This window comes from Micromesistius poutassou, assembly GCF_964030765.1.
Source record: "Micromesistius poutassou genome assembly, chromosome: 17".
NCBI classification, from domain to species: domain Eukaryota; kingdom Metazoa; phylum Chordata; class Actinopteri; order Gadiformes; family Gadidae; genus Micromesistius; species Micromesistius poutassou.
In genome coordinates this window covers 15,363,102-15,374,597 of record NC_140287.1, presented here as the reverse complement: position 1 = coordinate 15,374,597, position 11,496 = coordinate 15,363,102, and the positions used below count along the sequence as shown (strand labels likewise).

At 45.8% G+C, this 11,496-nt stretch overlaps 1 protein-coding gene across 1 annotated transcript; it reads left to right on the top strand.

Moving 5' to 3' along the window:
• Positions 1-308: 308 nt before the first annotated feature.
• Positions 309-10,321, top strand: LOC311362172 (transmembrane protein 87A-like). Its single transcript, XM_084481987.1, has 20 exons — positions 309-449; positions 1,192-1,249; positions 1,351-1,448; positions 1,852-1,968; positions 2,123-2,170; positions 2,391-2,432; positions 2,675-2,789; positions 3,459-3,520; positions 3,918-4,101; positions 4,363-4,462; positions 4,854-4,947; positions 5,187-5,260; positions 5,533-5,639; positions 5,988-6,046; positions 6,375-6,478; positions 6,913-6,989; positions 7,262-7,326; positions 7,471-7,523; positions 8,216-8,246; positions 8,366-10,321. Exons 1-20 carry the CDS (start codon positions 318-320, stop codon positions 8,405-8,407), a joined length of 1,662 nt encoding a protein of 553 aa, XP_084338113.1. The 5' UTR covers positions 309-317; the 3' UTR covers positions 8,408-10,321.
• Positions 10,322-11,496: the final 1,175 nt, after the last annotated feature.

Genomic DNA, 11,496 nt, shown 5'->3' with positions numbered 1-11,496 from the left:
GGTGTCGGTGAACTCATTTCAGCTGGAATTTGAACACCGATTATAAAAAATATTTTTGTCTGATAGTTCTGAGGGCGGCATGACATGTTACGACCAACGCCCGCTTTGTGATACTATTTGAGTACAGTCATTGGGTGTGAGCTTTGTAATGAGCGAAGTTATAAATAAAATAAGATAAAACATAAAACACCGTGGCGTGATACTGAGAAGTAGGCGCTCCACCCGTCAACTCAACACACACCGACGGCGTCTCCGAGGGGCGGGTCTTAGACACGCCTGCGCGCAAACAACGACGCTGGAAGCCGGAAGTGGATTGGATGTGGACGCATTCACCTGCACCGATAATGTCAAATGCTAGGGTACATTGGTTTCGTTGTCTTTTATTTACAATCCTCCTCAGTCGTGCGCTGACGGCAGAGGTCTCCCTGTGGAACGTCTACCTGAACTCGGTGAGTGTGCGCGGAATCTTGACGCGGGACCGAGTGCGGCTCCCACAAGCTGTTGGGCTAATGATGCATAGCAGCTGTTAGCTAGCTAGTTTAGCTATCACACATAAGGGGGGGGTTAATTAATTCGTTAATGACCACGTTTGACATGTTTACGGGGATGTGAGCCATCTGATCACGTATGACGTGCACTTGTTTTTTTTTTTTAAACAAAGACAACGTTGTTAATACGCGTTACAGTGTTGACAGTGGAGCACTGCCCCTGTAGGGCTCTGGCATCGTAATGTCCCATCACGATCACCGCCTCCACACGGGGAGTATCGAGCAGGGCTTGTACATCAGAATATGTCATGTGATTGATTCATTGGTGGTTGGTCATAGTCCGCACGTATTCGGAGGACTCCAGAGTTGTAGCAATGTAAAATCCTGAATAAACGTAAATATACTTTAACCTAGGCAAATCAAAACTTTGTGTGGCCACGTCTCGCACGAAACACGCTGTCAGTTTCAAACACGACAGTCTCATCCCGTAATGACAAATATGTTCACGTTTATTAATTACTCCATGATGACCAAACTACATTACTACCATGACCTCCCTATGCTCCATACGTCATGAGGAACAAGCCCCCGGCCAAGATCAAATACCATGACACATTATATTAACCATAGTACCCCTCATCAATGTGAAGGTGAAACGTTTCAACAATCGTTCTGTATCAGAGTTTGTCTCCTTCTTTTGCAGTCACAAGATGTGGTCTTCCGGAAGACCTTGTATGCTAACACTACTATTTACATGAATTGTAAGTACTACCAAGTCGAACTATGTACAGCCATAGATGGCATTAGATTGTACGTTGTTGTCATGGTTTATGTGAATAAAGTTTCCTTTCTCTGAATGCAGTCCTGGGGGATCCTGCGCATTGTGATGCAAACCTGGCCTTCAACATCAGCTGGTACCTCCGCTCCTCTATCTGTTACAACGAGGTCTTCAACACCCCAGTCAGTGTGAACTTCATATCTTTGTTTCTATTTAGTCAGGAATATACATTATATAAGATTTAATACACCAATGTGGTGTAATAATGGTGAATTGTTTCCTTATTCTTGTTTAATTTGGTTAATTTCGAATTCAGACCACTAGAGGGCAGAAGTAGACCCCCTATTTGTTGAATTTTTGACGTAACGGCAATGACTACAAGGCTTTGATCAATGATCCCCCCTGATGACTATTTATACTAGCATCATGGTTGTGGTTGTTGAGCTGTATTCACTGAAATCTGTTCATGATCATTCTGGCACTGTCGTTGATCTGTTAGCCTGTGAAATTAATTCAACGGTTGTGTCGGCCTGCGTGAGCTCACTGGCCGCGTGTTGAAGTAAACATCTCCATCTCTCCCTTCAGGACAACAAAGCGATCAACATGTTCGGTCTGGAGAGCATGCTGAAAGACGACTGGAGCGGCTACTACAGCCAGGGATACATGTACTCCGACAACTGCTCCTCTCTCTTCCTCCCAAAGGTCTGCAGCACTCTGTCTAGGCAGCTGGTGTTAAACACTTGAACATCCTGCCGCTACTTTTCATATTTGTACATTTTAATCATTCCTATAAATCGACCACACGTTGTGGTTCAATAAATGTATTTATTTATTTCTCCACTCTGACTCACACCAGGTGTACCACGGAGACTTCAACAACTACCAGCCCCTCTCCCCACCCAGGGTAAGGCCCCGAACCATAACCCTCTTCTTAGACCAAGCTAGGCTCCTGGACTCTGGACTGGCTGGATCCGCTGCTAATGTTGACTAGAGATGTGTTGTTATTCCTTGCAGTCTTATTTCATTAAAAAAATCGGACATTATGAAGATAATAATTACTACTACTGTACTACTACATTAGAGTGTTCACCCTGATTTTATATATTTTCTATTTTTTCTCTCAGAGCGATCCGTCCAACCAGACGCTGATCTGGACGGATAAACCGGTGAGCCCGCCTCCTGTCTGTTGGGACCACAACCCTCATTTAAGCTTTGTATCCTGCATGATGTGTCTATATCTACCAGACCAGATTACAACCTGGGCTACGCTTGTTATTGGATACTTGACGACAATGTCCCAATTTTGGGATACTTCTCTCGGTTTACAAAGTTTGGACTCCAATCTGGGGTTGTTATTATTATTATTATGTTGGAATAATAATCGGGGATTATAATCTGACGGCGGCAGGACATCGGTGCGGTGGCCAAAGCGTGGGAAGACGGCCCGTACCTGTTCATCGTGAAGGTCCAGCCCATTCCGCGCCGCGGGGAAGACGTGGAGGACACCACCTTCTCCTTTACAAGTGAGGAACCTTCTTCTCTCACATATGGAGATGTTCCCGTACCATGTTCCGTCCCGATTCCTGAACTTGAGTATCGGCCGATACAGAGCATAAACCGACGCAGCATCTAGCGTTGTGACTTCTAATAGCGCTTGTTCTTATTGAAGGGTTCTCTTGCGATGACCGCCATGTAAAGTCGGTTTACTTAAAAAAAAAAAAGAAGTTTTTCTCAGAACTAGATCATTTATATTCATAATCTATAATTATAATAAATCATTTGTATGCATTCATGTTTTTCCAACCTGGTAGCTAGCACGCACGTAGGTCAGAGGTGACGCGTTTCCCATTCCGACTTTCCACCTCTGACAGAACGAACGCAGCACAACACCCCACGTGTTTGTGATGTTCTCTGCCTGTGTAGCAAAGGGGCTAGGCACGTGATGGGATCGGCTCGAACGCATTAGACTTTCGTACTCGCCGATACCCAACACTGCATTTTAGGTAGCATCGGAGGAATTTCCAATACTGGTGTTTGGTATCGGAACAACTCTACTCACATGTGTGTCGGAGTGCAAGTGCGGTGTCTTTAAAACGGACCTCTGTGAGAACCCATTATTGTGATGTTTTAGCCGTGGGTAAGTGATCCTCGCGGTTGCGGCTGTTGTATCATCCTCACTGTTTTGTTTCTAGTGAAAGTGGAGATGAAGGGATCACATGACTATTCGTCCCCTGCTGATTGGCCGCTGATGATGGTATGTGACTCGTTGCATCAATGAAACACTTTGCATACGCCTAGTGCGTAAAGTCGATTTATCAAGTGTACGGGGGAATTTGGGAGAAACGAATGTGAAATTCTCATCACTTCACAATGACATCATGATAAATAATAATAAATAAAGAGTTAACATTCGACACATGAACACATTTTAACTAGCGTTCATCCTGATTTGCTTTGATTGAATCATTAGTAAATTAAGATTCTTGTTATTCCTATTTTTGATTTCATTAAATCATTTCAATATTATTTCATTGGTGTTCTTTCAAAGCCCTTTTGTTCCTTCAAATTGTAAGTGTTAGTGTTTAACACGCCATGAAGCGGTCGACATTGAAGAGCTCTGACCCGCTGTTGCTCCGCCCCCCCCCCCCCAGTTCTTCATGGTCATGTGCATCGTGTACGTGCTGTTCGGCGCCCTGTGGCTGTTCTGGTCGGCCTGCTACTGGCGGGACCTGCTCAGGATCCAGTTCTGGATCGGGGCCGTGATCATCCTGGGGATGCTGGAGAAGGCCGTGTTCTACTCGGAGCACCAGAGCATCCGCTACCAAGGAGACTTCGGTCAGCATCCCTTTTGGCGGAGTTCAATTCAGGGGGGGGTTCGGTCGAGGGGCTCGGGCGTTTGAGCCGAAAAGGTCCCGGGTTTGAACCCTAATGTTCTCCGTTCTACCTGTAGGGATTCTTGAGCACGACGCCCCGCCCCTCTACCTGCTCCTTAATGAATTCTATGTTTAACGGAAAAAACTAAACGTATGCGCTCTGGATAATTTAATTCCACATGAATTAAAATTAGTCTTTTAAATGTATTCTCATTGTCCACAGTGATAGGTGCTGCGATATTCGGCGAGCTGCTTTCTGCTCTGAAAAGGTCTTTGGCCCGAATCCTGTTCCTCATCGTCAGCCTGGGCTACGGCATCGTCAGGTAGGTCCAGAGCACCGTAGTCAAGGAAGCGCACCGTAGTCAAGTATTATAGTAACTGTACAGGCGCAATGCTAAGCATGTATACTGCCAGTGGTTCTGTCTGATCTGTGACCCAACCTGTTGGATGTTTTATTTTATTTTATTTTATTCTTCTTTTAACTTAATCTGACCAATTCCAGCGTGTTGAGCTATGATTGATCACATTTTCTGATGGTTTAAGTACAAAGTGGGAGATGGTTTGGTCGTGGTCGGCATCAAGCCAATCATAGAGCTAGCTTGATACTTGTCAGAGCCATGATTTGTCGGAATCTGAAGCAAACCCGCCCCCTTCAAGCCATTTGGCTCATACGATCGGCTGATCCCACTTCTGTGTGTTTTGTCATCGGCGCAGGCCCCGGCTGGGCACCACAGTCCACCGGCTGGCAGCAGTGGGCTTGCTGTACCTCCTCTTCTCCTCCGTGGAAGGAGTGCTCCGAGTCACCGGCGTGAGTCCTCCACAGACCACACGGTCTGACCACAACAGCACCGGCAAACACTTTGACAAGTAGCACCCTCACAGCCAAACAACAACAAAGTGTGTGTGTGTGTGTGTGTGTGTGTGTGTGTGTGTGTGTGTGTGTGTGTGTGTGTGTGTGTGTGTGTGTGTGTGTGTGTGTGTGTGTGTGTGTGTGTGTGTGTGTGTGTGTGTGTGTGTGTGTGTGTGTGTTCCCCCCCCCATCTGCAGGGCTTCAACGGTACGGTGGCCCTGGTGGCCAACCTCAGCCTCTCCCTGATCGACTCCTGCGTCATGTGGTGGATATCCTTTACACGCATGGCTGTGTGCCTGCTTTTGAACGGGAACTCTTATTTTGAAAGGATTTAAACCCCTAAGCCTTTCGGTCAGTCAGTACATTTTTGTTATTGGTAAATAGTTAATTAAAATGGATGATGTTCAAGGGACATTTGATCCATATTAATCAGCATCATCTGAACCTCTCCTCATGAGAGCCTGGCTGAGGGGCGGGGGGTTGTCGTGGTGATGGTGGTCCGCTCCGCTCCACAAGCCGGTTCTCCTTGACCTCCTCCCACATCTTCATCAGCCTGTCTCAGACCACCCGCCTGCTGAAGCTCCGCAGGAACGTGGTCAAGCTCTCGCTCTACCAGCACTTCACCAACACCCTCATCTTCTCCGTGGTCGGTGAGTGTCCCGGGTCCAGCTCTACGCGCTCTGGACCACTGGGGGGGTGGGGGGGGTCTCTGTGTGGGGGTGGGTCTCTGTGGGGGGGGTCTCTGGTGGGGGCGGTCTCTCTGGTGGAGGTCTCGCTCTGTGGGGGGGGGTCTCTCTGTGGGGGGGGGGGTCTCTCTGTGGGGGGGGGGGGTTTCTCTATGGACCAACACTTTGATACCAGAAACGAGATCAATGCTGTGTCTGATCTGGTCCACTTGTGTACCATTAAGGACCTCACCGTCCTGTAAGTGTGTGTGGTTTATATACGGTCTGTGTTGTTTACGTGTACCTTTTTGTGTTTTGCGTGTGTCCCCGCAGCCTCCATCATCTTCATCATCTGGACCACCAAGGTCTTCAAGATGGTGGAGTGCCAAACGGTAGGTCTGATCGGCGTTCTGCGAGCGATGGCCAAAGTATCACACCACAGTCTGTTGCCGTGACTCCCTCCCCGGTTAAACCGAAACTGATCGGTCAGATCACAACCCGTCGTTATAATGTCGACTTTGACTTTGAAGCAGTTCAACTGGTCCCACTCCCACCTGACGTCCACGTCGCCCCTTTATGTACCGCTGACGGCGGACGCTCGAGTGAGCAAGCCTCGGCGCGAGCAGCAGCAGCAGGAGGAGAAAGTATTGGAACGGAGCCCATGGACCCCGGGCGTTTCCTCAGCTCCTGCTCCTCTTAACGGCTGCAGTGTCCCCGCAGGGCTGGAGGGACCTGTGGGTGGACGACGCCTTCTGGAGGCTGCTCTTCTCCACCATCTTGCTGGTCATCATGGTGCTGCTCCGACCCTCAGCCAACAGCCAAAGGTTGGTGGGTAAACGGGAAGCGGAAAGGACCCACTTCCTCCCAAATGTCTTGTAGTCCATTTAAAACGGCTAAGAACCGGAGAAGGACTGTTTTTGTCTGAGGCTTTCATCCAAAGTGTCTTGCTGTAGCACGACTGCATAGCATTGGCGGTCCCAGTGGGAATCTAACCCCTACCCCTGGCAGTGCTGATGCCATGTGCCACTAATTGAGCTGCACAGGCTAACTGTTACCCAGTAGTGGTACCGGTAACTTCTTGGTTTAATTAAGTTAAATGTAACCCTCGCATGATTTTATTAATTTTAACATCCCAAAATTGCTTAGCAAAACAACCTCTCCAATGTTTAGGATGCTCAGTATGAACAGTAAGGTGGGTTAGGATAGAAACCAGGGCACTCTGGATCGGGTCTTGATCTCCTTGGCTCATCATCTCCAGGTTTTCCCATTCACCTCTGATTGACGAAGACGATGACGAAGAGGAGGCCAAGGAGCCCATGCTGAACGAAGCTTTCGGTAAGGACGGCGGCGTTCTGTACAGCAAGAGTCTCCCTCCATGCTGTTTCACCACCTTAAACGGAGGGAGGGATGGCTATTGACAGTTGATTGATTAATTGATATTCTGATCAGAGGGGTGTGGAAGACACGATGGCTGGAGGAACAGAGAAACTCCAAACTTCTAAAGGGCCTTGAGCGCCCATCTTGGGTCTAAACGCTAGCTGTGTGGCGGGGGGGGTGTACTGAGGATGGGCTCTGATTGTGTGCTCGGTGTCTCTTCGCTCTTTCAGAGGGGATGAAGATGAGGGGCTCCAAGCCAGACAGCAACGGCTCCCAGAAACTGCTGAGCAAAGAGGTTTGTTTTATGAACGATCCTCCTCCTTTTCCCTGAGTGAACGTGCTGCTTCCAACGTGCTGTCGGTTGATGTTTGTGTTGTTGTGCTCAGGTCGTCCTCGTTTGACCGTCGCTTGCGGTTTCTGTGTGTTGTTGTTGTTTCAGGATGAGGATCTGAAATGGGTGGAGGAGAACATTCCCACCACCGTGGCGGACGTGTACGTATCTCACATTAGGGCTGTGCAATTAATCTGATTTTGATAGTGATTTCGATTTAAGGGTCAGACGGTCTCTAAACTAATATAATCTAGTTGAAACTTATTTTTTTATTTTTTCTATATTTTATTCATTGAATGTTTTATAGAAAGTGCAGTACAGCTGGATACATTATTTTCATTATTTTTGTACATTATTTTCGATTTGAACATTTTGTGTTTATTTTTATTATTATTTTCTTTCCATAATCGAGCAGCCCTATCTCACATTAGTTTGGAGTCGTTGGGTTCAGTGCTTCAGAACAGAACTCCTGAACACATGAGCAGGGTTAACGGATTTAAAAATAACCCTGTTGAGAGGCCCACTGGTATCCAGCCCTCCAACCCCAAACATGTCATCACAGTAAATGATAAATAATACTGCTTTGGTTTGGGAGCATGGTCGAAAGTCCCAGTCCTTTTTCCTAATGTGACCTTTCTGACGTAAGTGGATTAAGGTGACTGAATTGGGTTCCTGTTGATCAATGGATCATGTGTTTTACCTCATGGGCCAGATGCTGGCGGTGATTATCGTCCCATCATCTTGGCAACTGACAAATCTTGCAACATGATGGATTCTGATAACATTCAGGCAAGAAAGAAAATAACTCTTTACCTTTACCTTGTCTCTCTCTCTGTCCTGTGTCTCTCCACAGAGCTCTGCCTGTGATGCTGGACGAGGAAGAGGTAAAGTAGCCAATGGCTTCCCATTCAACACCCATTCAAAGAAACTCCAGGTGGTACCGACGTCCACAGTGCACAAGTTCACATCCATTGTGCCTTCATCCTCCCTGTTCTCTTCACAGGAAATCCTCAAAACCAAAATGGAGAGATCCAAAATGGAGTAGGAGCGGCAGCCGAGGGATCATGAATGAAGATACGCCCCAGGAATTGCAGCGGCCGGGAATGAAAAGGCAAATTAACAGAGACGGCAAGGAGTGGCTGTCAATGTAAATGAGAAACCAAAAAAAAAAGAGAATATGATTTGGACGCAGCCTGTGGTTCCTATTTTATATTATTATTATTTATATTTTTTAGTATTTTGGGAGCTATGTGCTACTGGGCGTGGTTCTCAGTCGGCCTATCGCTGGCTTCCTTCCTCTCGTATGGCCTGGCGGTTTCTACTGCAAGACGTAGATTAAATCACAACCCCTTAAGCTACTCATTCATATATGTTTGTTTGCACCAAGTCGCCAAATTGCTCATTTATTTACCACCCCAGTCCCAAACACACTCAGGCTCACTGATTGTACTGGACTGGGACCTGGTAGGAAACAACGCTACATTCTCACTCCTCCAACCGTGGCCAACCGAGAAACGGTAACAGAATGTACAAACTTCTGAAGGATCCTATGGGTCTTTAATCACTGAGCGGCCATTTTGGATCCAAATGCTAGCTGGATGGGGGAAATGGATGCCGAACTCTACCTTCAGTTCCCCAACCAAGCTAGCGTTTAGCACCAAGATGGTCGCTCTCTGTGATCACGGCCAATTTGAGGCCTTTCAGATATAGTATCCTTTAAATTATTTCATTCTTAAAATGAACCCATCACTCCAGGATATGCCGGTCATGTAAGACACCCCGAATTTAATGACATTCAGGAATTCTGCGTAGTCTTTGACATATTGTAAATGTGCTGCCCTGTCAAGTCCAAGTCGTGTCAAGATGCAGCTTGGGTGAATCTCGGAATCTCTCGGGAAAACGCTTCATTTTCTTTGTAGATGTTTATTGCTGCTCCATATTATTGTCTTATTGGTACTAGATATTTAAACATGAAGGAAATGTGAAGGAATGACTGTCTGGGTGTATAAAAAGCTTCCAGGTTGGAGGAAAACCAGAGACCCTACAACTCTCCAGACAACTCTCCCTGATCTACATCCTGTTGTTAAATGTAATGGTTAACAAAACAAGGTTACAGTACAACGTTGGACATAATGCACATGATGGAGAACTTTTCTTTCTACAATTTATTTTTAATTTCCTAAGCAGAGCACGCTGATAACTGCAGCGCCGTCACCTGACAGAAACGGGTTCTGTAAATGTGCCGCTGGCTGGCGATTGGCTGGTTTAAATATTAGGTTGAAGATGATTGGTGATTTGTACTGTGACATTGCTGCTAGTGCTGAATCTGACTTGGTTGTTTTTCTGGCGACGCAGATGTTCTGATATTAAAGCTATGGGGTTTTGGCATGGCAAAAATAAGAAGTCAATGTTTTCCATTTGACCCTTGACCCCAAAGTCTCCCTGTGTTCTCCTTCAATTAAGGAATACCTGTATGATAGCTTGGCTTCTAAAAACCATGACTTGGTCGTCAACGCGATGGCATTCTTTATAATTCTTCACTTCTACAAAGGCTAATGTTTATTTATGTCTTAATTGTGTCTGACGGTCTTGTCGCAATTTATCCCATGCTTGGCCGATCTCTCTACTGTATATGAGCACTCACCCTATTGTAACAGAAAAAGGGAATTTTGATCATCCTGTAATTAATCAGGTCTGTGACTTCATTTGACAATATTTTCTATTTATTTCTGTCTTCACTAAAGACATTCCTCCTAAACTGGATGAATCATATGCCGTCCTTCAGCAATTGTCAGATTATGTGTGGGCTTTTGGTGTATATTTATGTTTAATCTTTTTTTCGTTTTACTTATTTCTAGAGGGACTCGAGCTTGATTCTGGTCATCTCTCGAAGTTGTTATTAACAATTGAATGATATTGTATGGCATTTATGTTTGTCCTGGAATAAAGTTTTTATTGAAACCTATATTTCTGTCATGTTTCTCTGTGCACTCTTTTTAGCTGCATAATACGTATCCATAACCGTTCTCTGGTTCATAAAAGTAACTTTCTGGGTTTACCATAATTAGTTTATTCCTGGGTTTTTCCATTATTAGGGACGTCAGTGACTGGATACTTGGTATATTGCAGTGACTACAACTGAATGCCTTGACTAAACCGGCCAGCACCCCCGAATCGTTTGGATCGGCTCACCAACAAGAACCGGCTTTTTCGGCTCCCAAATGGCTCTTCATATTACCACTTATACCTTTTATAATTCAGCCAAATGTAGCCCGTTTTGACTTATGATTCGTATGTGTAGGCATATATACATCACTTAGATTATTAAATCCATCCTTTGTTCTGAAGTATTGAAAAGTAAAAATGACATTTTCTAATATCAATAAATTGCTGTAGCCGATTGTTTTCACTGAGATTCGCGCAGCGCATCCGACCTGTCTATGGGCAGGACACGCAGCGCTCATCGCCCCCCTCGCTGCTTGCCTAATGGTATGATCCCTGTCTATCCATTATTAGTTGCAACTTGCATGCATGCACGACCTGTCACTGCACACACGCATAGCATGCACGGAGCACCCGTAGCGCGGAGACCTTCATATCATTCTGACTAGGCAAATTTTATATTCAAAAACAGAAAACGGCTCGCGGTCGGGAGCCGACTCCCCTCATTCACTTAAAAGAACCGGCTCGTTCGCAAGCAACCCATCACTCGTATGTATGGAAATCATGGCACTCCTGATCATCCCTGGAAGGAGGGATCCCCCACTCTGCGTTCCTCATGGACCCAGCGCCGTCATATAGGGGGGAAAGGTTATGACAATTATAAGGGCCCACAGCCCGCTAGGGCCCACACACAGCCCCCAGTAGCCTCTATGACAAAATGATGATGCATACACTCAGTGTTGTCCCATGGGCAAAGGTCTATAAAAGGTCATGATGTTCAAATGTAAAATTGAGATTAGATGAGGCTTGTTGTTGTTTTTGATATTTGTTTTACAACAACCTATTCCATGTGCTCTTTGTTTCACTTGCACATTTAAGTTAAATGCTACATATTTACCTGTGGACTATCTTGAGCCAGGACACTTTGTTTTTTGCATATCAGTGCTTGATTGTTAAATACAATAAAATACC

Coding starts and splice junctions, on each gene's coding strand:
- LOC311362172 (XM_084481987.1), top strand. CDS start 318: ATGTGGACGCATTCACCTGCACCGATAATGTCAAATGCTAGGGTACAT. Junction 1,969..2,122: donor CCTCTCTCTTCCTCCCAAAG/GTCTGCAGCACT, acceptor GACTCACACCAG/GTGTACCACGGAGACTTCAA. Junction 6,990..7,261: donor CATGCTGAACGAAGCTTTCG/GTAAGGACGGCG, acceptor TCGCTCTTTCAG/AGGGGATGAAGATGAGGGGC.